General features: G+C 40.2%; 1 protein-coding gene across 1 annotated transcript; it reads left to right on the top strand.

Moving 5' to 3' along the window:
• Positions 1-16,763: 16,763 nt before the first annotated feature.
• LOC100348623 (olfactory receptor 51F1-like) lies at positions 16,764-17,726 on the top strand. Its single transcript, XM_002708552.4, has one exon. The coding sequence runs from the start codon at positions 16,764-16,766 to the stop codon at positions 17,724-17,726; it is 963 nt and encodes a 320-aa protein (XP_002708598.4).
• Positions 17,727-25,855: the final 8,129 nt, after the last annotated feature.

Here is a 25,855-nt window from a genome sequence, read left to right on the forward strand (position 1 = left end):
CAACCTATTAAGAGAAAAATATTTTTACACTATTGGTAGAAATATGTCAGCACCTTGTTTATTAAAAGGACATTAGAAAAATTACATGAAAAAGTACATATATTTCCCCCATAGGAATCTCTTTATAGAAATAAAATTTTAGGGGCCGGCGCTGTGGCTCACTAGGTTAATCCCCCGCCTTCAGTGCTGGCATCCCATTTGGTCGCCGGTTCTACTCCCTGTTGTTCCTCTTCCAGTATAACTCTCTGCTGTAGCCTGGAAAAGCAGTAGAGGATGGCCCAAGTGCTTGGGCGCCTACACCCTCATGGGAGACCAGGAGCAAGCACCTCGCTCCTGGCTTCGGATCAGTGCAGCTCTGGCCGTTGCAGCCACTTGGGGAGTGAATCAATGGAAGGAAGACCTTTCTCTCTGTCTCTCTCTCACTGTCTGTAACTCTGTCAAATAAATAAAACAAAATCTTTTAAAAAAAGGAATAAAATTTTAGAAACCTAAAAAAATACCAAGACACATATGAAATCATTATTATAACAAGCCAGAAAAACATTTTAATATTATATGATAAATAACCAGATAGACACATGCAATTGATTTCCAGGTGCTATTTAACTACTGCATTTGCAATGAGTATCTGCATGAGTGAAAAATGATTAAGATATAATACTAAATAAAACTGAAAAGAAAAATAATTGTTCATAAGTTTTAATTCCAATTCTGTCAAGGAATACTTAAGAAAATGAACTTTTTACTTGTTGAACATTATGGCTAGGGGCACATTAAGACTATATTATAAAGTAAATTGAAATTATTTTATTGCAAATATTAAAGAAAAAATTTGGTAAGAGGGAGAAGAAATTAAGAGAGGGAGGGAGCAAAGAAGTATGGTTATATTCTTAGAAATGTATATAGGAGGGGCCAGCACCGTGGCTCACTTGGTTAATCCTCCACCTGCGGCACCAGCATCCCATATGGCCACTGGGTTCTAGTCCCAGCTGCTCCTCTTCCAGTCCAGGTCTCTGCTGTGGCCCGGGAGGGTAGTGGAAGATGGCCCTGCACCCGCATGGGAGACCAGGAAGAAGCACCTGGCACCTGGCCTCGGATCGGTGCAGCACTGGCCGTGGCGGCCATTTGGGGAGTGAACCAATGGAAGGAAGACCTTTTTCTCTGTCTCTCTCTCTCTCTACCTGTCAAATTAAAAAAACTCTACCTGTCACATTAAAAAAAAAAAAAAAAGAAATGTATATAGGAAATACATGAAATTTGTTCTCTTTATATTAAAAATCTAATCTAAAAATTTAACAAACCATCACTACAAAATAAAAATAAAAGTCCTTGACTACCTTTCAGGGGGAAAAAAGAAATTCATACATATAACAATAATAGCTTCTGATAGTGATGTTTTTAGCATTTTCATTTCTTTTTTCACTTAATTTTGTTTCAAAAAGTATTCAGTTGAAGAAGTTTAATGCTAACATGAGAAAGAGGCAGTTAAAATAATAACAAAGGCTACACATGAAATTAATTCCCAAAGACTAGGCAAGTGAAGTGGACAATCTAAGTGGAGTAAGAATGATAAAACAGATTAAGATTCACAAAATTCTGAAAATCTAGATTAAAATATTGCTGCCAGATCACAAGTTCTTGAGACTGTTACTAATGAGGATTGGGGTGATGACACTTCATTTCTCAAAAATATGCTGATTCTGTCATGATTTTAGAATGAAGGAGACATTTTTGGAAAGGAAGAGGAAGATTTTCTTTTAAAGTAATATATGACTTGAGATGTTGTCATTAGAAATTTTAGTATTAATTTTCTTTGGAAACCACAAAATTTTATTCAGTTTTTAAAGTATGTTTCCTTTTGAATCATGTACTTGGATTAACCCTTCCACCACTCTAACAAAAGCCAATAGCAAAACAGTTTCTAGCATCTGGGGCTTTATGCTACTAAAAGCAACATCAAATGAAGGTATTTTGAGAAGTATCAAAACCAGGTTTGCTTCTTCAATAGAAACAGAACATGACCCAGAAAGAGTGAGAGCTCTGAAGGAGCATTTTCATGGCTAGTAAATTTTGGAATTAAAGGGACCTTCTCAGAGAAATAGTTAATCAATGTGAGACTTTATCTTCTCTTTTAAAATTAGTTTTATAGGTTACAACAATAAATGTAAATAATCTATCTCACAGTTTGATGAGTTACAATCCCCATGTGGCCACCATCTCCTCATGAAGATACAGAATGTTTCCATTTCATCAAGATTTCTCCTGCCCCTTTCTGTACAATCAGTCCTCCCCAAATAAATTGGAAAAACCCTAATCTGATGCTTTTCTATTGCATTACTATTTCTCTATATGCCTTGTTGTACACTAATACTTCTCCCCTTTGCCTTTTCTTCCCACACTTCTCTGCTTTAGAAAATGTGCACATAATCTCTGAGGGTTAGAGAACTGCTGCTATTGCTGCTGCACCTCTGACCTACAGTATCTGCCCAAACTTCCGGCTTCACTCAGGAATCCCAATAAAATGGAGAGATGTGGCCAGGAGGTGCCTGTCCACAACCCTCCCCATGGCCTTGATCCTGTGCTTAAAGAATGAGGTTTCACGTGCAGTTAGCACATTCAGAAAGTGATACAAGTAAAAGGTATGTTTTAATCTCTCTCTCAAGCACTATTTTGTACAACTCAAGGACAATATTATTATGGATGAATTACAATGTGAATTTCTCCTCCAAACTACATGACACACAGATCTTTGTTTTAAGTCTAAGATTTCCATCGGACTTCTTAAAGTCAGTTCCACCTAGGAGCTCTATTTTTTGTCTGTTTTTCCCACTTTCTGGCTCTATTCTATTATCTGGCTCAGAAATAAACTCAAGATCATTATTTATATTCCTTAGTCTCTGTTTGCTCTTTTACAAACTGGCATTGGATGATCGCAATTGCACTCACTTACAGTAATGCAACAGTAATGCAAAGACCTGGAGGAAAATCTAGGGCTGACATCTGGAGGACTTACAGATACCAGACAATTCCACATCTCTTGCATGATGATCTGTGCTTAAGATAGACACCCCGAGAAGGGAATACCAAAGCCTGAGATATCAGCTTCTCCGGGGTTGGATAAAGTGAAGGGCCATGGTCCACATAGTCACACATCACAACTTCACAACTTTTTTTTCTTCTTTACCTGGCCTCAGGGGATGCAGTAGAATTAGCCAGTGACTTCACAGGTTGCACACTGAGACTACATCTTAAAATTTGCTGAAGATTCTACTCTTAGCTGCCCCAGAAATTTGTGACCATTTCCTCACATTTCAGAATAAAACAACATTCCCTGATCTGACATTCCTACTTCTCAAAAAACAGAATGAGCATACATCTAAATATGTACATTTATCTCCATTATCAGGGAGACTTGAGGACAGGGATGTATTGGTAAGTGGTGTGAAACACCCAAAATGCTTTACTCAAAAAAAAAAAAAAAAAAAAAAGAGTATTTAGCAGTGAAGATGCACTGAGCACCAGGTAGTGCATCAAGAAGACACAGAGATTAGCGTTGAATTTAGTCCTTTTCATATATTCAGGAGAGGTGGACTTAGGGAAAATAATAGAAATACAATATATGCAGTCCAAGAAATACAAGACCTCCATAAAAAAGATACAAATCAAAAAAGGCAATTCTATCTGGGGGTCAAAAAAAGATACCCAAGGTGGCGATGATTAGTCTGTATCTTAAATGATGTAATTTTAGGTCATCAGATGGATAAAACATGAAGGAATTTTAAAGCAGAGGAATCAGTATTTGCCAAGACAATGAACTACGAAAAATCTGGAAGAAATAGCGGAGTGGCTGCAGAGACGAAAGATACCGCAGAGTAGAAGCATCCTAAATCTTTCCTAAGACCTCAAGTTTTAATTTACAGGATGTAAAACACCTCCACTGCCTGTTTTATTTTTTTAAGACATACGATGATTTGATTTTCTTGAGATACCAATTTTCTGATTTGAGTCAGAACTCTTAAACACAATGGTATGATGCAAAATACTTCCTAAATTCTTATATCAGTTTTCTTAAAACACAAACTTTCTCACATCAGGAATTTATATTAGTTCTCAATATTGGCTAGGTTCTATCCTAGATCTACTCTATCAGAAGCTGACAATGCACAGGGCTGTCTCTCTTTAAGAGTTCCATTGCCGGCACCTTGGCTCACTAGGCTAATCCTCCACCTAGCGGCGCCGGCACAATGGGTTCTAGTCCCGGTCGGGGCGCCAGATTCTGTCCTGGTTGCCCCTCTTCCTGTCCAGCTCTCTGCTGTGGCCCAGGAGTGCAGTGGAGGATGGCCCAAGTGCTTAGGCCCTGCACCCCATGGGAGACCAGGAGAAGCACCTGGCTCCTGGCTTCAGATCAGCGCGGTACGCTGGCTGCAGCGGCCATTGAAGGGTGAACCAATGGCAAAAGGAAGACCTTTCACTCTGTCTCTCTCTCTCTCTCTCACTGTCCACTCTGCCTGTCAAAAAAGTTTAAAAATTTTAAAAAAGAGTCCCATTAATGATTATAATTGAAGCAAAGGGGAAGAACCATGACCTTACAGGAAAATGTAAATAATTCACTAGTTGACCACTACCTTATTTGTTGAAATGGGACATTTAACAGTGTTACTCCAATAGTTTTACAATTGTTCAGAATAATTTTTAAGAAAACCTTAGTACCAAGAATGTCCTTTGATAAGACATAAGATAATTGATCATCTGCTAACAAACTGAAGACTTAACCAAGTTTTTAATCCAGTAGTGTATTCCATTAAATAATATGTCTATATAAAGGCCAACTAGGATATAACAATTTGTCTTATAAACTTTCTAAGTATGACAATTTGGATGGAGTAAACACAATTTCTCCTCTTTGAACGGTTCTTCACCTCCACTGTTAGTACTGAATATCACCAACAAATTGTGTGGGGCCAGCACTCTGGTATAGTGGGTGAAGCCACTGCCTGCAGTGCCAGCATCCCCTATGACCTCCTGTTCAAGTCCCAGCTGCTCCATTTCCAATCCAGCTCCCTGCTATGGCCTGGAAAAGCAGTAGAAGATGGCCCAGGTGCCTGGGCCCCTGTAACCATGTGGGAGACTCAGAAGAACCTCCTGGCCCCTGGCTTCAGATCAGCCCAGCTCCAGCCATTGCAGCCATATGGGGAGTGAATCAACAAATGGAAGACCTCTCTCTCTCTCTCTCTCTCTCTCTCTCTCTCTCATTCTTTCCCCCTCTCTCTCTGCCTCTCTATAACTCTGTCTTTCAAATAAATAAATAAATCTTAAAAAAAAAAAAAACAGGGCCGGCACTGTGGCATAGCTAATAAAGCCATCACCTGCAGTCCCAGCATCCCATTTGGGTGCTGTTTCGAGTCCCTGCTGCTCCACTTCCAATCCAGCTTTCTGCTCTGGCCTGGGAAAGCAGTAGAAGATGGCCCAAGTCCTTGGGACCCTGCAACCACGTGGGAGATCCAGAGGAAGCTCCTGGCTCCTGGATTCAGATTGGCTATCTGGTAAGTGAGCCAGCAGATGGAAGACCTCTCTCTCTCTCTCTCTCTCTCTCTCTCTTTGCCTCTCCTTCTTTCTCTGTGTAACTCTGACTTTCAAGTAAATAAATAAATCTTTAAAAAAAGGATATTTGGCACTTTTATTCTCATATACATATATATTATATATAAATATACACACGCTTTTAAGAGAAATCAGTTTTATTTGTGATAGAAAAAAATGCAAGTAAAAATTCAAGTATTTGTATGCATAGTTGTTAAGCAATTTAAATTTTATTGACCTCCCAGTTTTAAAAAATAGTTAAATTTAAGGTCACACCCCTGAGTCTGATGTATTATATAGAGATCGTGCAGAATATGGGTATGAAGAGATACATATTAACAAAGGAAAAAGTGGGCAAGTTCAGAGTGAGGACTTATCCTGTAGGAACTCTTGGAAAAAAACTTAATTTTCTTCTCTCCCCTTCCATCTCCCACTCTATCTCTCAGCATTTTCTTGATGTTTCCAATTGCTTTTAGTTTGATGCGTAGAAACAAGAACAATATCCACATATGCCTACAGGCGTATTGGGCATATTGCAAAAGTAATATCTTTAGATGCAGTTTGCTCTTATTTGGAAAAAAGGACAAGAGTTAATGTAACATTTACTGTGACTCATTTTCATTTGCCGGTTTAATATTTGAAATGTTTATTTTTCATTCCATAAATCTATGATTTATAAACAATGTCATTAGGTGAAACTGGGTACAGCTCAGTTTTAGTGTTTAATTTAGGCAAAATATAAAAATGCATTTGTTGATTATGACATATGGTTTCCTGTATGGACAATTTTTTAATCAGGTGATTTTATAACTCCCAGGCTTTTCAAAGTGTTTCTCACTGGGCTAAGTCTCTTCAGAGGGTAGTTTCTTTCACCAAACGTTAGTGCAGTGGTCAACCTCTGACAATACCATGGAGACTAACCATCCCTGCTGTTCCCCCACTTCATACACACACACACACACACACACACACACTCCTGCTTCCTGTACCTTTCAAGGTTGGAGGACTCCGAATTGTATGTCAATTTCTTATTCTCTTCAACTATGTTGTAGCTATTGTGAGAAACACTATACTTCTTTGATGTGGCCTGCATATTTCTTCAATGAACTTATATTGTTTATTCCTGGTCTTTCTAGCTTTCATAGAGATGTTTTTCCACCTAACCTAGGATGCTTCACATTTCATTGGAACTAAGCCCATAAAATTAACCACCACAGCTGCTTCAGTCATGCCAGGTCTGATGCTCCCATACTTTCTCCTCTGTTGGTCAGACATGGCCATTAGGTATAACCATATGGCAGCAGATGTGGTCTTCTGCTTTCCACTCACTATTCCATTTTGCTCCAATCACTGGCAGCCAAACTATGAACATATCTGGTGACACAAATCTCATGGCACAGAGGCGCTAAGTAATGATATTTCTAATCCTTACCTTTGTTTTCTGCCTGAGAAAACTGAAAGCCAGTTTATTCAAATTTTACAAGAAGCTACAAGTAGTTATTAGAAAATTCAACATGAGAAGTTCCTAGAATTATACACTAGTACTTTTAAATTTTTAGTGAATCTTTTTATTAAATGTATTCATTTGAGAAGCGGAAAGACAGAGACAGACAAATAGAGAGCTCCCAACTGCTGGTTTACACCTCAAATGCCTGCAGCAAAATTGTACCAGACTGACAATGGGAGCCAGAAACTCAATCCAGGCCTCCAGTGTGAGGAGCAGGAACCAAATTACTTGAGCTATCGTGGCTGCCTCCCAGGATCTGCATTAGAGGGAAACTGGAATCAAGAGGGAAAAGCAGGTATCAAATTCAGACACTCAAATATGAGATGCAGGCATCTTAACTAGTAGGCCAAAAGCCCATTCAAAGGATGATTGGTTTTTTGTTTGTTTGTTTGTTTGTAGAGTTAGACAGTGAGAAAGAGAGAGACAGTGAGAAAGGCCTTCCTTCCATTGGTTCACCCCCAAAATGGCCGCTATGGCTGGCGCTGCACCGATCCAAAGCCAGGAGCCAGGTACTTCTCCTGGTCTCCCACGCGGGTGCAGGCGCCCAAGCACTTGGGCAATCTCCACTGCCTTCCTGGGCCACAGCAGAGAGCTGGACTGGAAGAGGAGTGCTGCTCCTCCGCACGCGGAGGAGCCGCACCGGACCGGGCGCTTGTTGTTCCCTTTTTTTACAAGTCCTTTCTATAGTAAAGTAAGAATAAGTAAACAGCAAACTCCCAAAGCAAGAATGAGTAGAGAGGAATGAGAAAGAACGAAGTAACGAACTTCCCCACGAACTTCCCCACGAACTTCCCCACGAACTCTCCAACCAACCCACACCACCATGCCGTCTCTCTCCTCCTATATAGTCCTCCTCCGCCAATCCCAACTCGGCTGCCCACACGCCGAGCACGCCGCTCTCCTCCAATCAGGAGCAGCTCCTGCAGCTTGTCAAGTTGGCGAGAGGCAGCTGGGCAGAAGCTGTTTACTCCTCTCCCAGCGCCATATTGTGGGAGAGCAGATGCATAGAATAAGTCTTAATTCCAGTAACAGTCTAGTCCGAGTTGCTCCCCACAGAGGAGCAACCGGGACTAGAATCCAGCACCCATATGGGATACCTCAAAATCAAATGAAGCTTAAGTCATAGCCTAAGGATAATACAATTGGCCTAGAGTGAAAATAGTAAATTTTTAAAATTTTATTCAAGGAATACAAACTTCATGCATTTAACATATACAAATTTGGGGACATTGTGATTCTTCCACCCCTACCTCCCTCCCACCCATACTCCTACCCTTCTTCCTGCTCCCTCTCCCTTTCCCATTCTTATTTCTTAAGAAGGTCAGTTTTCAGCTAATTTTATACTCAAAAGATTAACCCTACAGTAAGTAGAGAGTTCACTGAATACTATGATGAAAAAAGAAAATATAGCATATTTTTAAAGCTTCCCCATTGGTAGTAATGTCTAGTTAGGATGGATCGTGGTAGTACTATTAGAAGCATATTCTTTATTTCCAGTGGCAATGCAGTTGTAAAATTTAGGCAAGTGAACCTTTCTTCATCTGCAACCCAATAATAGGACCTTTATTTATTTATTTATTTTTTTTGACAGGCAGAGTGAACAGTGAGAGAGAGAGGCAGAGAGAGGATCTTTATTTCTAATATTCTAGCATGCATCTTTATTTATAATTAAAATTTATACATTAAAATTAATTTCACAATCAACATGAGTTTGATCATTGTACTGTTTCTTTTCCTAAAAATTATTAAACAAATATTTTTATAATTGATTTCATCTTAAAATCAAGTATCTATGGCATTAAAATAAATAGACATTTAGTTAGGAAAAAATGATTTGAAGAGTGCCTATTTTTTAAAAGGAAACATATTCCTAAGACTCTTGAAATCTAAATCTCCCTTCTAACCTACCTCTTATAACTTAGGAAAGTTTCCCCCAGTATCAGAAGACTGTTCTCGAATGTCAGCTTTCAAATTGGGGAGAACTTGGAACCTAAGCAAAGACTATGACCTATGATGAATAGTGGAGGACAAAGGGCAGAAAACATACTGGGCATATATCTACTGATTGTCCACAAGGTATCCAACTTTCATGTGGTTGGGCTGAAGCTGAGTTCTTGCCTTTTAGGAGTCTGTTACTCCAGAGCCTAATTGAGAATGCATCCAGTACATGTGATCCAGAGTAAAGGAAAAAGGCCCTCTTATTACATGTAAATGGAAGAGAATCTGGTTTATTGTGATGGAGGGCACCGAAAAAAAATCATGAAACCCAGTAGAAAGAGCTTGCGCTTCACTTGAGCTTCAGCTGAAACTAATTCGACCCTTTCTTTCCCATGTGATGCATCACCTCAGATTAGTTCTTTAAACAGTTCTAGCCTCTGTTCTCATATCTATGAAATGATAAAAGGGTGACCCACACTCCTGTTTCATGCTTAATCCTCCATTCTCCAGTATACCCAAATAGCAACAATAATCATTTAACGTGCAATGTGTCCATGACCCTTCGCTATTTAAACTCTTCTGCTACTTTCTGTCATTTCAGTGAACAGATGAAGGCCTCACAATACACAAATCTACCAGCCAAGCCTCCTCTCTATCAATGTTCTTCCTTGTTCTCTCTGCTACAGTCACATAGACTTCCTTTCAGTGTCTTTTTAAAGGGAGGGAGGGATGGAGGAAGAGAGGGAAAGAGAAAGAGAAAGAGAAAGAGAGAGAGAGAGAGAGAGAGAGAGAGTCAGAGAGAACAAACTCCTGACCCTAGTCACTTCCCAAATGTCCACAATGGCCAGGCCTGGTCAGCGCTAGAAGCCAGGAGCAAGGAATGTAGTGCAGGACTTCCACATGGTTATCAGAAACCCAACTCAATTACTTGAGTTACCTGCTGCCTCCCAGGAGCAGTAGTAGGAAGTTAGAGTAAGAAACTGTAGCTGAGCGTGGAACCCAAGTATTCCTATGTGGGATGCAGGTGTCTAAAACAGGATCTTTTTTTTTTCTTTTCAACTTTTATTTAATAAATATAAATCTCCAAAGTACAACTTTTGAATTATAGTGGCTTTTCCCCCCATAACCTCCCTCCCACCCGCAACCATCCCATCTCCCACTCCCTCTCCCATCCCATTCTTCATCATGATTCATTTTCAAATATCATTATATACAGAAGATCAACTTAGTATATACTAAGTAAAAATTTCAACAGACTGCACTCACACAGACACACAAAGTATAGAGTACTGTTTGGGTAGTAGTTTTACCATTAATTTGCATAGTACAACACATTAAAGGCAGAGGTCCTACATGGGGAGCAGGTACACAGTGACTCCCGTTGTTGATTTAACAATTGACACTCTTATTTATGACGTCAGTAATCACCCGAGCCTCTTGTCATTAGCTGCCAAGGCTATGGAAGCCTCTTGAGTTCACCAACTCCGCTCTTATTTAGAAAAGGCCATATTCAAAGTGGAAGTTCTCTCCTCCCTTCAGAGAAAGGTACGGCCTTCTTTGATGGCCCATTCCTTCCGCTGGGATCTCACAGAGATCTTTCATTAGGTCATTTTTTTTTTGCCACAATGTCTTGACTTTCCATGCCTGTGAAACTCTCATGGGCTTTTTAGCCAGATCTGAATGCCTTAAGGACTGATTCTGACGCCAGAGTGCTGTTTAGGGCTTTTGCCATTCTATGAGTCTGTTGTGTATCCTGCTTCCCATGTAGGATCATTCTCTGTGCTACTCTATTTTACCAGTAAATTCTAGTAGTGAGGAAAGCAAACCCATTCACTTTACAGAAACTTACTTATGTGTTTGGATATGAAGCATAAATAGGACATAAATAACAGAGTGGGAAAGAGTAAACATTTAGCATAATCATTAAAATAAATATATCAGTTAAGGCAGATACAAATAGACAAATCAATAAAATCATAAGATATAGCACATAGGAGATGCTTGAAAATGATAGTTATTATTTTAGAAAGTACAAAATTATTTATTGAAGACTTGCTTACCAACATTATTTGGTCAGTTTTTGATTCCCTTTCTCCTTCCTTAATTCATTGAAAAAATGCTCAATGCTTGCCTTAAGGAGCCCTTTTTTATGTGAAATGAAAAGAATAAATACTATACTGATTTAGATCCTGACTCTGCTGTAGGAAATGCCATATTATTAGGAGATAGGTTCCTAACTCAAGCCACCCCTGATATTAGAAGCAAGCTTCAGAAATGGCTGCTTTACACGGTGATCTGCTGTCAAGGAGACCCAGCAAGGCCAATGCACCCTAAACAGCACCTGTTGCTGATATAAGGAGCCAAGGCATTGGGCAAGCAGCTGTTGTGACAGAAACTGCCTTCTGTCAGCTCTGCCAAGAGCAAGACCACTGGACATGGAACTGCCCTGGGTGTCCAAGGACTCCTGGTTCAGAACCACAGACTTTGTGGCCCCAAGCTAAAAAGCCTTTGGCTCTGCCCAGCCTCTAGCTCCAGCCACTGCTATTGAGGGGATGGCCCAGGGCCAGTGAAATGCAAGTTGCCTATTTCTATCAGCCTCCTATTCAGCTCTCCTCCTAGTCCAGCCATGTAATGCAAGTAAACAGGGTGCCTCCCTTAAAGGAGATTTGCATCTCTTGCAATTCTCTTCCAGCACCCCATGGATAGGTCTGGGCCTCACACACCCAGCCAGGCCTTAAAAGTCTATCCAATAGTATTAAGCTTAGAAAGCCCTCCCTGCCAGATCCTAAAAACAGGGCTTTTAGTAACAGCTAACTCAGATAGTCCTGCACCTATTTGGACAAGTCCTCACTGAGGACTTAAAGGGCCTATCTCTTGAGGGGGGTGCACAATAATCCATAATGTAAATGATTAAATGTAAATAATTTGTTAGTCTGTCTCCTTTCCCAGCCTGAGACTCTAGTCTTGTACATTGGCTTAACTTCCTAGCAAAACTAGCTACTAGATATCCAGAGGAAAAAAAGCATAGACAGTGTTAGGGTCGAAACGCCGCCCGAGGAATGACTCCAAGAGACACTCTCATGCAAACAGCAGGGGAATTATTGAACCAGCATGCTGGGGCTCCCTGAACATGCAAGAACAGAGAAGCCCTGAGAAGTCAAGAGCCAGGGTTTTTATAGGGTTTTTAGAGACATTTTACATCACAGCAAATCATCTCATTTGGCGGGAAATTCAAAGGACATCTCCTAGATTTGATTGGCACATCCAGTGGCAGGAACGGACCCACTAAGGTGGTTGGATGGCTCTTGGGGTTGATGCCCTTTGAATTGATTGGCCGAAGCATAGGGTCCGGGCCGTTGGGGTGTACGTGCCAAACTGCAGGGTCTCACACAGGTCACACAAGATCATGGGAAGGTTTGTGGCTTATCTAGGAACTCAGGGACAGGGAACTGGTCAGGTGAGACAAGATACAGGAAAGGGGTAGGGAGGGGCTCTGCGCAGCTGGGCGGGTAAGGCAAAGGCCACATAGTTTTGGTCCCTTATCTTTACAGCTGCACCTGGAGCACCTAATTTCAGCTTTGGGGGAAAAAAGTTTAGGGCTGTAATTTTAAACTTAATTTTTCAGACAGTCCATTAGAGTGTTAATTATTTAACCCTTATCCTCATCCCTGGGGAGAGAAAACCTGCCCCAGAGAGGATATGGGCCATGCAGCAAATTCCTACTTCTGCAAACTTCAGACAGTCCCAGTTTTCTCTATCAGGTTCCTAGATACAGGAAAACAACACAGTTCCTAAACCAGGCTCTCGACAGGCAGCCAAAGCAGAGCCCCCTCCTTTGGGGGAAAGAGCAAACCACAGCCTTTGCTCAGCTAAAGGATGCTATGACTAAAGCCCCTGTGCTAGGACTGCCAAACCCAGAGAGACCCTCCCATCACTGGAAGGCAGGGAGTCACCTTAGGAGGGTTAACTCAGGATCTGGGACCTGTTAAGCAACCTGTGGGCTACTTTTCTAAAACCTTAGACATGGTTGCACAAGGATGGCCTCACTGCCTAAAAACAATGGCAGCAGCTGCTTTGCTGACAGAGGAGGTATCTAGAATTACACTGGGGCAAGATATCGCCCTTTATACCTCACATCAAATAAATTCTCTATTAGAGCAAAAGGGCTCTCACTGGCTCACAGATAGTAGGATACTAAAATATCAGGTCCTCCTTCTAGAAAACTCTCAGGTAAAAATAAAGCATTGCTCTACCCTAAACCCAGCTACTTTAATGCCAGTTGCAGGGGAAAGCGGCCCCCTCCACTCCTGTACTGAGACTATAGACTTGATCTATGCCAGCAGAAGGGACCTAAAAGACAGCCCCCTGACTAATGCAGATGAAGCAGCTTTGTCAGACGGGACCTGCTTCTCAGGGTATGCAACAGTTACAGCATGGCATGTTATTGAAGCGTGCTCTGCCTCAAGGAACTTTTGCTCAGTTAGCAGAACTGATTGCCTTAACCAGAGCTCTAGATCACACAAGGGATTTGTAAGGCATCTTCACTCTGCATGGAGACCTCAGTCTTCCAGTAAGGTAGAAAGAGCCAACCAGGCTCTATGGAAAACATCACAAGGATAAAAATGTGTGCTTGGTAAGAAAGGTTTAGAAGGAAAGAGTGTTGTTGGTAAGAAGGGTTAAAAAGGAAAGAGCTTTTTAAATAAGGAAAGGACATGGTTTGTAAGAATCCTGATGGCTAGTTTACTCTAGACTGGAATGAAAATGATGGAATGTTTCAAGTAAGTTAAAGAAGGTGTGCGGAAGTCACAAAAGGTTATGAAAGAAAGAAATAATTGGACATGCTAACTGCTGCTCCAGGAGGTATCTGTGCCATGTTCTAGGAAGAATGTTGTCTCTGGGTCAATCAGACTAGACAGGTACAAATCCAAATTTGTACTTTTCCTGGACAAAGCCAGGATCAGGCCAAGCAGGGCTGGGATTTCTGACCTGACATCTGGTCATGGAAATCCTGGCTATTCCTCTCCTTGGCCCAATAACTTCTGTAATCTTGATGCTTCTCTTTGCACCGAGTGTTTTTAATGCCCTTGTTTGTTTTGTCTCTAACAGACTAAAAGCTGTTGAACTCCAAATGGTAGTTAGACAAGGCTTCCAGCCCATTCCATTGGACGACCTGAGCAGCCCTCTGGACCAAGCAGGACGGTCTTTCCAAGGCCACTGTCGCACACCATAAGACAGATAGCAAGAGTAAATACCCAAATCCCCCTTGACGCCCAGATGCCAGCTTTGAAGAAGTTACAGAAGATGGAACTCCATCCATAATCCCAAAGAAGAATTTTGGGTATTACCTCTTGAGGGGGGAATGTTAGGTATTAAGTCAGTTATGAGCTTATGTGTGTGTGACATAAAGGCCTAAAGAGAAGACATCTATGTCCAGCATATGCTGCATCTCAAAGTCATCCTGATGTTGTTTCAGGGGCAGCCAGGTATTCACATCCTGCCCTGCCCTGACCCCTTCTACCTGATACCTCCCAGGTGTAGCCCAGTATCTGCATCTCAAACACCCTGCTCTCTTCCTCCTGTCTGATAACATTTGCATCCATAAAGTCCTTTGGAAAACTCAGGGAGAAGCTTCTTAACATTTGCATCCCAAAAGCCCTTTGTTCCAAGAGGAACAGGTGGGGGAGCAAGACCCATCTCCTTAACCCTCCCTCCCCCCGCCCCCCCCCCCCACTCAACTGGACTGCGTGCTCAGCCCTCTGCCTCTCTGCTGAGTCGCCCGCCTGGTCTGGCCAGGTGTAATCTCTGCACTCAACCACGTAACCTGGCTCCTTCCTCCCCACCCCCACCCCCCGCCCCAGTCTCTCAGGCTCCCTCTGGAGAGGTGCCCATCCATCCTTATGGATATCCTTTCCCTAATAAACCTTGCTATTTTACCTCCCCCCCAAAAAAGAAGAATAAATACTAAAATAAAAATATTAGATAATGTACATAATAAATCCCTTCTTATTCTGGAGTGTGTCAGATACTCAGTTATGTTACTTTCTTGCCTTTCTCCCCAATGGGCTTGCTCTATCAGGATGAAAAATTTAGTTAAAATCTGACCAAGAATGTTCCTTAAGGAAGTTGTACATAAGTGTACCAGGTGCCTGAGGAAAATCCATGCATATTGCTCTGTGGTGAGTTTGGAACCCCACTGGGGCCAGAGATTCTGCCCTTGGTGAGTGAGTCACCTGGGGAAAGACATTTAAATGATGCCTTGCTCCTGCCAGGAAGGGCTGCACTTGCAGCTTCTGCCCCAGCAAGCATGTCTCAAAGTAACTCCAGCTGCTACGCTGCCTTTATGAAGTACCTATACTTGAGTGTTTCTACTTCTGTTGTCTGCAATAGGATTCTGTGAGAACTAATACTTTCCTCCTCCAGTGGCTAGCAGGTAAGGAGATACAGAAAGGGAGCAGGTGAAGGAGAGAACTAGGGTTATAGAGAAGTGGGGACAGTTGGAGTAGAAATTTGGAAGAGGAAGAAATCTTCCTTCCGTGCTTATTTAGCCTTTGTTGGGTAGTAGGGAAGAAGATGGTACTGAGAATATTTGGGGGAAAAATTCTGCAGCAACTCTCCAGAAAGTTCAAGATAAAATGAGACTAAAAATGCTCCCCCTAATTCAGAGTAATGAAAATTCTTGTTTACCTCATTCATGCTAAGAGCCTGGATGGTCGCCAGGGAAGTGAGGCTCACCTCATGAGCAAAATTTGGGGGATATCAAAAAATTCAGCCACCATGATAAATACCACTTAATGCAATAATTTAAAAATCCTGATTATCTATTCTATAATTAATATATTACCAAACATTTATATAAAGACCAGTGTCATGCTAAGCTACATTGGATGAAGATATGTACCCCTGGCTTTAATGGAAGCAAACCCATCAGCTGTATTTTCTAAATCTATGTCTTGCTTATCGCATTTTCAATTGAGAAAATGATCATTTTTGAACTTTTTCTTGACTGAAGATTATAAATAATGAAATTTAGCTGGAGTGAAATTATAACATTTTATTTTGGTGAAAAATATTTTAAATGTTACTGTTAATAAGTTAGTATTATTAAATTTAAAATATTTCAATTTAAAATGATGTGAGTTCAACACAATTACTCTTCAATAGTTCAACACTTTTTCAAGGACTTTAGTGTTTCAGAAAAATATTTTAATATACATGAAAACATATACAGAGAGCCCAATGTATTTTTTTTCATTTTCCTCAGACTCTAATATGGCTTGGCATAGTTCTGGTCTTTATCATGAATTCCAGCATTTTGTTGTCATAGATATTTTACATTAATTTTCATTTTTAAGTTGTGAATAAAAAGTTATGTACCTAATTGCTGAGTTTCCTGGCACACAGTTTTTATTCCCTGCCCCAGGCAAACATCTTTCTTGCCTTGCCTCAGTTGGCCCTGCTATCTTAAGCATGTGCTAGGCATGAAATAGTAGGATAAGCAAAAGCTTCGAGGCAGGAATCCTGCCTTTTACTTGTGTTCAATGAATTTACAAGGCTGGATGTCTACTTGTTTATTGTACAATGAAGATAGATGAAAATTGCTTTTAAATCAGCTATAATAACCACATGATGTACATTAATTAGAACAACTGAAAAATGCCTGACATAGAAGGACTTTGACTCAATGAAATGTATCTTTTCAGGACTCACTGAAGGGGAGTGCAATGTCATTCAGATTACCATGCTACCCACCGGTAACTCCACTTCCCCAGCTTTCTTCTTGACTGGCATCCCAGGTCTAGAGGCTTTTCACATTTGGTTTTCTATCCCTTTCTGCTACCTCTGCGTAATGGCACTCATGGGGAACAGCATCATTCTCTACGTCGTGATGACAGACTCCAGCCTCCACGAGCCCATGTATTATTTCCTCTCCATGCTGTCTGCCACAGACATGGGCATCACTATTTCCTCCCTTCCCACCACACTGGGTGTCTTTTGGTTCAATGCCAGGATCATTAGCCTAGACTGTTGCATTGTGCAGATGTTCTTTCTGCATGGCTTCACCCTCATGGAATCCTCTGTGCTTTTGGCCATGGCTTTTGATCGTTTTGTTGCCATCTGCAACCCCCTGAGATATGCTATGATTTTAACTAACTCTAGAATCATCAAAGCTGGGGTGGTGATTTTTGTACGAATGCTGATCAACTTGATGCCCTTGCTCCTGCTCCTCAAGCGGTTGTCTTTCTGTGGTCCGAATGTGCTTTCCCACTCCTATTGCTATCACCCTGATGTGATTAAATGCTCCTGCTCAAGTACAAAGATTAACAGCATCTGTGGCTTAGTTGCTCTCATTCTAACATCAGGTATTGACATCCCCTGTATTTTCCTCTCATATGTGCTCATCATCAAGTCTATCCTTAGCATTGCCTCCACTGAAGAGAGGCAAAAAGCCTTTGGCACCTGTGTCTCCCACATTGGTGCTGTTGCCATCTTCTACATTCCCTGGATCATTTTGGCTTTAGTACATCGATTTGGCCGTAATGCTCCTCCATATGTCCATACACTGATGTCAAATCTCCATTTTCTCTTCCCTCCGGTGCTGAACCCCATCATATATAGTGTGAAGACCAAGCAAATCCGTAAGGCCTTCCTCAAGCTGTTTCCAAACAGAGTAGGTAGGCTGACCATGCGGCAACATAGATAGTCTCGCTGTTTTGCTCTCTTCCCTCCTTCCTGCCACATTTTATTGAATAACATAAGGCATCTGCTTATAGATGGTAACACAAGGGCATATAACAAGACTCCTGCTCTCTCAAATAGTTTATATAATCTAGTAGCAGTGGCACAAAATGAAATACTAACTGTGCCGGCCTGCGGCACAATGAACTGGGTTTTCCTGAAACAGAGAGTGGGAATGTGGGGACAAGGACGCAAAGAATGGAGCCAAGACAAGTCCTGATCAAGGCTCATTTATTGAATAAATCCAGTAGTATTTAAACATGACCAGTTGTTTACAAGAAGGAGCACAAAAGATTTACATATCAAAAAGGCTCTTAAGGTTACAATAAAACACTTAGGTGATAAATGCAGGTTACAGGTGTGACTGATTATCTGTATCATCTCTTGTGAAAGGTTTAGGTTCTTTCTGCCTCTTCCCAGAATCTCCCTAGCCCATTTGTCTGTGCCTGGAAGTCTCCATTCATATGTTTAAGTGTAAACAAAGGGAGCAACTACCTGTGGCTGCCCACAACTAACAATAACAAATAAGAAATATTATTACAGAACAATGTCCAAGAGGCTACAGGGACACTGAAGAATGTATATAAACTAATTTGTGATGTAATCAATTTTAGTGAAGGTGATAAATTGGACTGAGAAAAATACAAAACAAAGATGTATAGAAAGGCATTTGGCACAGTGTCTTAAATTGCCTCTTGGCATGTGTATATTCCATAGTAGTGTCTGGTTCAAGTCCCAGCTATTCTACTTCCCATGCAGCTTCTTGCTAATGTGCATCCTGGGAGGCAGTTGTAATGGCTCTAGTACTTGATTCCGGCCTCTCATGTAAGAATGGCTTCCACCTGGACCAGCCATGACTGTTGTGGGCATTTAGGGAATGAACCACCAGATGGAGGAGAGGCAAAGGCCATTTGGCACCTGTGTATCTCACAATGGTGCTGTTGTCATCTTCTCTATTCCCTGGATCATCTTGGCTTTAGTACATACATAGTCTCTCTCTCTCTCTCTCTCTCTCTCTCTCTCACCCTTTCTCTCTATCCCCCTGTCTCCCTCTCCCCTTCTCCTCTTCTCCCCCTCTTACTCTCTCTCCACTTCCATGCCATTCAAATAAAATGAACACATATTTTAAAGATATCATTTGCAAAATAAAGATGTAAAGGGTCTTACCCTCAGGATACAGAACTATAAGTTCAATGAAGAATGATGGGGCCTGATTCCTCAAGGAAGTGCCATGGTTAGTGACATAAGAAAAAGAGTAGTATGTGATAGGAGAAACAAGATGGTAGGTTATATGTGAGATTGTAAAAGAATCTTTGTAGCCGGTGCCATGGCTCAATAGGCTAATCCTCGGCCTTGCGGCACCGGAACACCGGGTTCTAGTCCCAGTCGGGGCGCCAGATTCTGTCCCGGTTGCCCCTCTTCCAGGGCAGCTCTCTGCTGTGGCCAGGGAGTGCAGCAGAGGATAGCCCAAGTGCTTGGGGCCTGCACCCAATGGGAGACCAGGAGAAGCACCTGGCTCCTGCCATCGGATCAGCGCAGTGCACCAGCCGCAGCGTGCCGGCCGCAGCGGCCATTGGAGGGTGAACCAATGGCAAAAGAAAGACCTTTCTCTCTCTCTCTCTCTCACTGTCCACTATGCCTCTCAAAAAAAAAAAAAAAAATCTTTGTTCCAGGAAAACCTATAGTTACAGAAACTTAAAAAGAAGCAAAGGATCAACAAATTTATCAGCTTTCTTAGATTCCCTCTTAAGTGATATTTGTTTTATTCTGGAGAAAAATATTCTCCCTTTATTATTCTGATTTAAGGCAATATAAGAAATATTAGGTCTTCTATTATTCCTCTGTTGTTAGTTTGGGCTACCTTCTAGTAACCTTCATTCCCTTATTATCTTACGATAAATTCCTCATTCCATAGTTCTGGTGTGATCTATTGTCCCTGGACTTCAAGTAGGATGCTGAGATTTCTAGTACAAGCTTGGATACTTAGATTCTCAAGGAAAGATAATGAAGATCAAAATATTCTAAGAGTTAAAAAAAGAAGAAGGAGATGGTAGTAAAATTTAGTGACTTCTTGTCACTCCTACAATATCCAATTTCCATATACCCTTCACCACTCCCCTCATAAAAAAACTTCCAACATAAGAAACATTAAGATATGTAAAGGACAAAATTGGAGCATGAGTATTAAATATTCCCCTGAAAGAAGGATATGTATGTGCCTCATTTTACAGATTATATGAAATTTCACACTTTACAGCTCAATGAATTTAAGAGCAGCATAGCATTTCTGAGTTTTCTGTGAGTATTAACTTCACATTTGTTAAATTTACCCAACAATAGCAGCAAATTTGAAGAAATCAAGGTAAGTAGAGAAACAATAAGTTAGTAGAACTATAATATTAATTACTCATACAAGCGTGAGTATAGGATCTAGTAGGATCTTTCATGTCTTTCCCACTTTTGTCTTCTACAGATGAGTTCTTACAATTTTCTGTTTCTATTCTGTGATAAAGTCCTTACATATGTGCTCTCCTCGCCATTTATTCTCCAGCATATTAAACATTTGGAAATTCAACTAAAGCTAAGCTGCTAGAGAAGTTTCTAGACATATATATATTGGTAAATAGAGGAAACACTGAAAACAACTCTTTTGAAGTAGCCATCTCCAAAACTTGAAAGAAAAAATTAAATTGCAGAAAAAATAATAAATATAAGTGCAAATTTTAATTTTAAAAATATTCCTTCAATAAATAGGGCAAAAACTCATCAGAGGGACTAGTAGCCCACAGGATGCATTAACAGTAAGCTGGATCAGAAGCAGTGTCTAGAACTCTAACAAGCACTCTGATATGGATTGTGGATGTTGCAAGCAGCAGTTTAACCAACTATACCACAAAACCCACCCCTATAAAACTCTGTTAGAAAGCTCTGGTAGTAATTCAAAATTCATACACCAATTTCATTCCAATACACCAATTTTCACATAACAAGTAGAAATGCATATCTTTGCACTCCAAAAGACATGTATAATAGCTTTTATAACAACATATTTGTTTGTAACCAAAACCTGAACACAACTGAATTTCCCAGGAAAAGAGGAATTTACAGTTTGGGTATATTTATATAATTAAAAGAATTAAAATGAGCAATATACAATGTAGATAAATCTCACATGCATAATGTGAAAAGGGCCAGACACAAAAGCATAGTTATTGTATTATTCAGTTTATATGCTTTTACTTCACTATAGTAGAGATTCGAATTGTAGGTAAAACAAATCTAGGTTGTTATAAATCAGTTATGCTTAGTGTAGAAGTAGGGGATGTCACTGGGGTGGGATAGAAGAGGATATCTAGCAATGTTTTATATCAAGATTGACAAATATGGTCCAATAGACAGCCAAAATTGGCCTGCCACTGTTTCATAAATGAAGCATAATTAGAACCCAGACATGTGATCCAGTATTGTCTAGAGCTATTAGCATGCTAGAATATATATGCTAAATGGTTAAGACTGAGAACTGGATGACGGAAAAAAGTCTAAAATATTTGTTGGGGTCAGTGGTGTGGTGTAGTGGATAAAGCCACTGCCTGTAGTACCAGCATCCCACATGGGCACCAGTTCAAGTCCTGACTGATCTACTTCTGATCCACTCCCTGCTGATGGCCTGGGAAAGCAGTAGAAGATGGCCCAAGTCCTTGGGCCCCTGTACCAACGTGGAAGACCTGGAAGAAGCTCCTGGCTCCTGGCTTCAGATCGGCTCAGCATCAGCCATTGCAGCCATTTGGGGAGTGAACCAGCAAATGAAAGACCGATCTACCTATCTATCTATCTATCTATCTATCTACCTACCTACCTACCTACCTATTTATCTATCTCTATCTCTATCTCTATCTCTATCTCTATCTCTATCTCTATCTCTATCTCTATCTCTCTGTAACTCTACCTTTCAATAAATAAAAAAAGTTACTATCAGCTGCTTACAGGAAATAAAACAATGGGGAAAAACTTGCCAATCCCTAATCTATATCATTGTCTGAGCTGCAGTTTATGTGATAAATCATTGAGAAGTACACTAATGATGTACATAATTTGCTGAATGTGTATTACTACTTTTCTATTAAACTTTTATATATAATTAAATCATTATTTGGTTTCTGCAATTTATCCACATGTGTTTTAGGCATTTTAGATTACACACAAAGATGTTCTCAAGGAATCAAAATCTCAAGAGTCATGACATATCACAAGGGGCAGAAGTAAATGTTACTCTGCCTGGCAATGTTTCTGTGCCCATTAGGTATTAGAAACAATAACACAGTGAAGAACGGCCAAAGCAGTTCTTAACACGTATGTAGCTTTCTCTGTCAATGCATAAGTTACCATAAATATAGTGGCTTAAAACAACATAAGATTGTCATTTTGAAATTTCTGTAGGTCAGGAGTCTAGATACAGCTTAGCTCAGTCCTCTGCAAGTCTGTAATGAAGGTGTTGTGAGGGCAAGAATCTCATTTGAATCTTGACTGGGCAGGGACACGTTCAAGTTCACATGGTTGTTGGCAAGTTCAGTTAGCTCCTTGTGGGCTGTTGGACTGAAGAACTCAGTTTCTTGCTTACATTGGCTAGGAGAGGCCACACTGAGTTCCTGGCTAATTGCTGGCTGGAGATCACCTTCAGTTCTTTGCCACGTAGGCCTGTCTAATAAGGAAGCTTGCTTCAACAAAGCCAGATCTTATACAACGTAGGCACAGAAATGATACCTTGTCACCTTTGCCATATTCTATTGGTTACAAGCAAGTCACAGGTCCTACAAACACTCAAAGCAGATTATATGAGGACTTGAGGAAAGGGATTAGGGATAACCAGGGACTATTTTTCTATCACAATCTCTCTATCACAAAAAGAGTTGGGAGGAAGTCCGAGTTAGATTATAATCTGTTTGAAGATGACAGTAGTGAAATGCTTAATTAATTCATAAGTGAAATGTTTGATTCATAAAACTTCCACACTGATTAGCTAATCATTCATTTCTATTATTAAAATACCAACCCAGACACTTAACAAGAGTTTTTGGCAGAGTCACAGTTCTTGAATGGAACCCCTCACACTTTCTGTCATTATTTCTCAACAAATATAAAGCCTAAAAGAAATGAAAAAAAAAAAAAAAACTAGGGAAATGAGAAAAAAGTTTCAAGTTCATTGGTATCTAGCAAATACAAGAACCTAGAGTCACTAGATTGTAAAGTGGTCTGCATCCAAGTTCTCTCAATGACAAGGGTCATTGAACCCCTAAGAGTCTAAACCCTTGAACTTATTACTGGAAAAACACAACAATTAAGAGATCACAAACACAGACCCATAATATGAAAACTCACCATCCACCCACAGTGACTCTAGCCACTAGCAATATTAACACACCAGAAGCCAACCTACTCCCTGAAAAAGAGCTAATGAGTATCTGAAGAGAGAAAAATGGAACTGAGCATGAATATATAAGGGTCACTGAGTCAATGATGTAGTGTAGACACAGGGAACTGGAGCTGGGATACAAACTTCCCTCTCTCTTCCTTGTCACCGTAATTATTCTAATGAACAGTGGCTTGCTTTCCTATCTTCCTACAATATGAATACTTATAATCCAGAAACAATGGCAGGAATCTCTAGTTCCTAATGCCTAGAACAATATCCCAACTTTCCCTTGTATGTATGATTTGGCTTCTTTTGCTTTTCTTTTAATGTCCTCACAGACCATTGGTCTCCTGAGTCAGTAGCTAGATGCTGTTTAGATTGCATGCCCTTGCTCTGTATTCATAGATAAAGAGAAAGGGACTTAATTGTTCTCTGCCCATGGTCCCAGGAGATGGACATACTACTTATGTTCCCACAGCTCAATCCCACCTTCTTATAAAAGTCATGCCTCCGGAACTGTAGTCTGTTCTCTCTGTTGGCAAAGACAGAACAGATTCCTCTTTCCACCAGAAACTGGTAAGAAGGTCAATAAAGGTGTTCACTGTGTTGATTTGTGCTTTGTTATGTTTTCACATCACAGGAAAGTCAAATAACATCAGTCTACTCTGTTTTCAGGGTTCAGATAACACATAGATATAGGAGCTCTAATATTTAGAGTTAAATATTTTAGTAGTTTGACTCTGATGAAATTGAAACCAAAGGAATCATAGATTAAAAATAAGCTACAGAAACCTAGTCTAAAGAGAATGTCAACATGCATAACTCTTAGAGACTATTTACTCTCAGGAAGCTAACAACACTCTGCCACCCAATATTTTCTAAAATTTGGTTGAAAAATATTAGCATTGCAATAACTAATATTTATAATATTTTGTTTTGTCTTCCCCAAATTGATTTAGCAATGTGAATTGTTACTTTGAAATTATTTTTAGAATTTAAATTGAATGAGGCTTTCTAACATTTCTGTTTATTGAGTCATTTGCTTTAGCCATGGAAAATGTCTACCTTTTCTCCTAGCAGCTATCCTTACTTCATGCTTCATAATCAGCAGATATGCCCTATAAGTGTTAAAAGAGTCAAATGTGGACACTGGGTGATAATTCACTCATGTAACTTCAAAATCTATCAACTTGCCACTTAATCTATAGTCTCAGTGGAAATGGAGACTGTTATCATGCTCTGTACTCAGCCCTCTATCACTTTCTTAAAGACTTTTCTATGCAAATTAACCCCTCTCATTCTATAATTTACATTTCTTAATGTACTTCATCTTTAGCCTCAGTTTATAATTTACCCATTTCTCTAAGTTTTTCCCATCTTCTTGCAAAAAAATCTTCTAAATACCTTACAGTCTTCTTTAGTCATAGCCTATTTATGCCCTGGACTTCATTGTCAAGTTTCTAGAAATAAAAATAAATCTGGGCCAGCGCCGCAGCTCACTAGGCTAATCCTCCACCTGCGGCGCCGGCACACCGGGTTCTAGTCCTGGTCGGGGCGCCGGATTCTGTCCCGGTTGCCCCTCTTCCAGGCCAGCTGTCTGCTGTGACCAGGGAGTGCAGTGGAGGATGGCCCAAGTGCTTGGGCCCTGCACCCCATGGGAGACCAGAAGTACTTGGCTCCTGCCATCGGATCAGCACGGTGCGCCGGCCGCAGCGCACCAGCCGCGGCGGCCACTGGAGGGTGAGCCAACGGCAAAGGAAGACCTTTCTCTCTGTCTCTCTCTCTCATTGTCTACTCTGCCCGTCAAAAAAATAAAATAAAATAAAATAAAATAAAATAAATAAATAAATAAATCCCCAACTACTTATATCTCTATTCATTCCCCAAGCCACTAGACCAGGTTTTCAGCTTTTCTCACACTTCTCACACTTCTCACATTTTTCTCACTTCAATCGCTTTTCCAGGGTCACTATTGTGTTCTTTGCTTCATTAGAATTTTTCAATCCTCAACAGACCTGACTGCTTGAGCAATTTTATACGTTTTTATATGATAGTCATGGCACCAAGGTCCCATGGTTTTTGTTTTTATGGTTCCCATAAAGTTGTCAGTTTCATTTTGTTTTTGTATGGATAGCCCTTTCCAATACCTCTACAGAGTTCTGTCTTCGTTGGTTTTCTCTTCTAAATCTTCTCTCAGATTGTTCACCCATACTGCATTAAATGATATGCACAAGGATAGGTTAAAATTATAAGCATACAATAATAACTTTCTAATCTCATTACTAGATCTGAAGATCCATGCTTTAAGATTCAAATCCACATGGCCACTATAGATCCACAGATATCCTTAAATAGATTTCTCTTACTCATTTCATAGCCAACATATCCAGAATTGAATACCTTCATTTTTCATAATTCTTTATTCATAAAATCTTATGACCAAAAGGATCTTAAGATTAAATACCATCAAAATGTATAAATAGATATATTTTCCATAAGAGCAAAAAATCTTGTATATTTGCTAAATATACAATTATAGATAGTAAATAAACATAATAATTTAATTTAGAGTTTCTTCGATGATAGAGAACTTACTCTTCTAACTAAAAGAAACTTTATCTTAATATTTTTGTATACCAATGTAATTTATTACTTCCATAGGATTGTGAGCATTATACAAACAA

The sequence above is a fragment of the Oryctolagus cuniculus genome, chromosome 1 (assembly GCF_964237555.1).
Source record: "Oryctolagus cuniculus chromosome 1, mOryCun1.1, whole genome shotgun sequence".
In the NCBI taxonomy this organism is placed as follows: domain Eukaryota; kingdom Metazoa; phylum Chordata; class Mammalia; order Lagomorpha; family Leporidae; genus Oryctolagus; species Oryctolagus cuniculus.

Coding starts and splice junctions, on each gene's coding strand:
- LOC100348623 (XM_002708552.4), top strand. CDS start 16,764: ATGCTACCCACCGGTAACTCCACTTCCCCAGCTTTCTTCTTGACTGGC.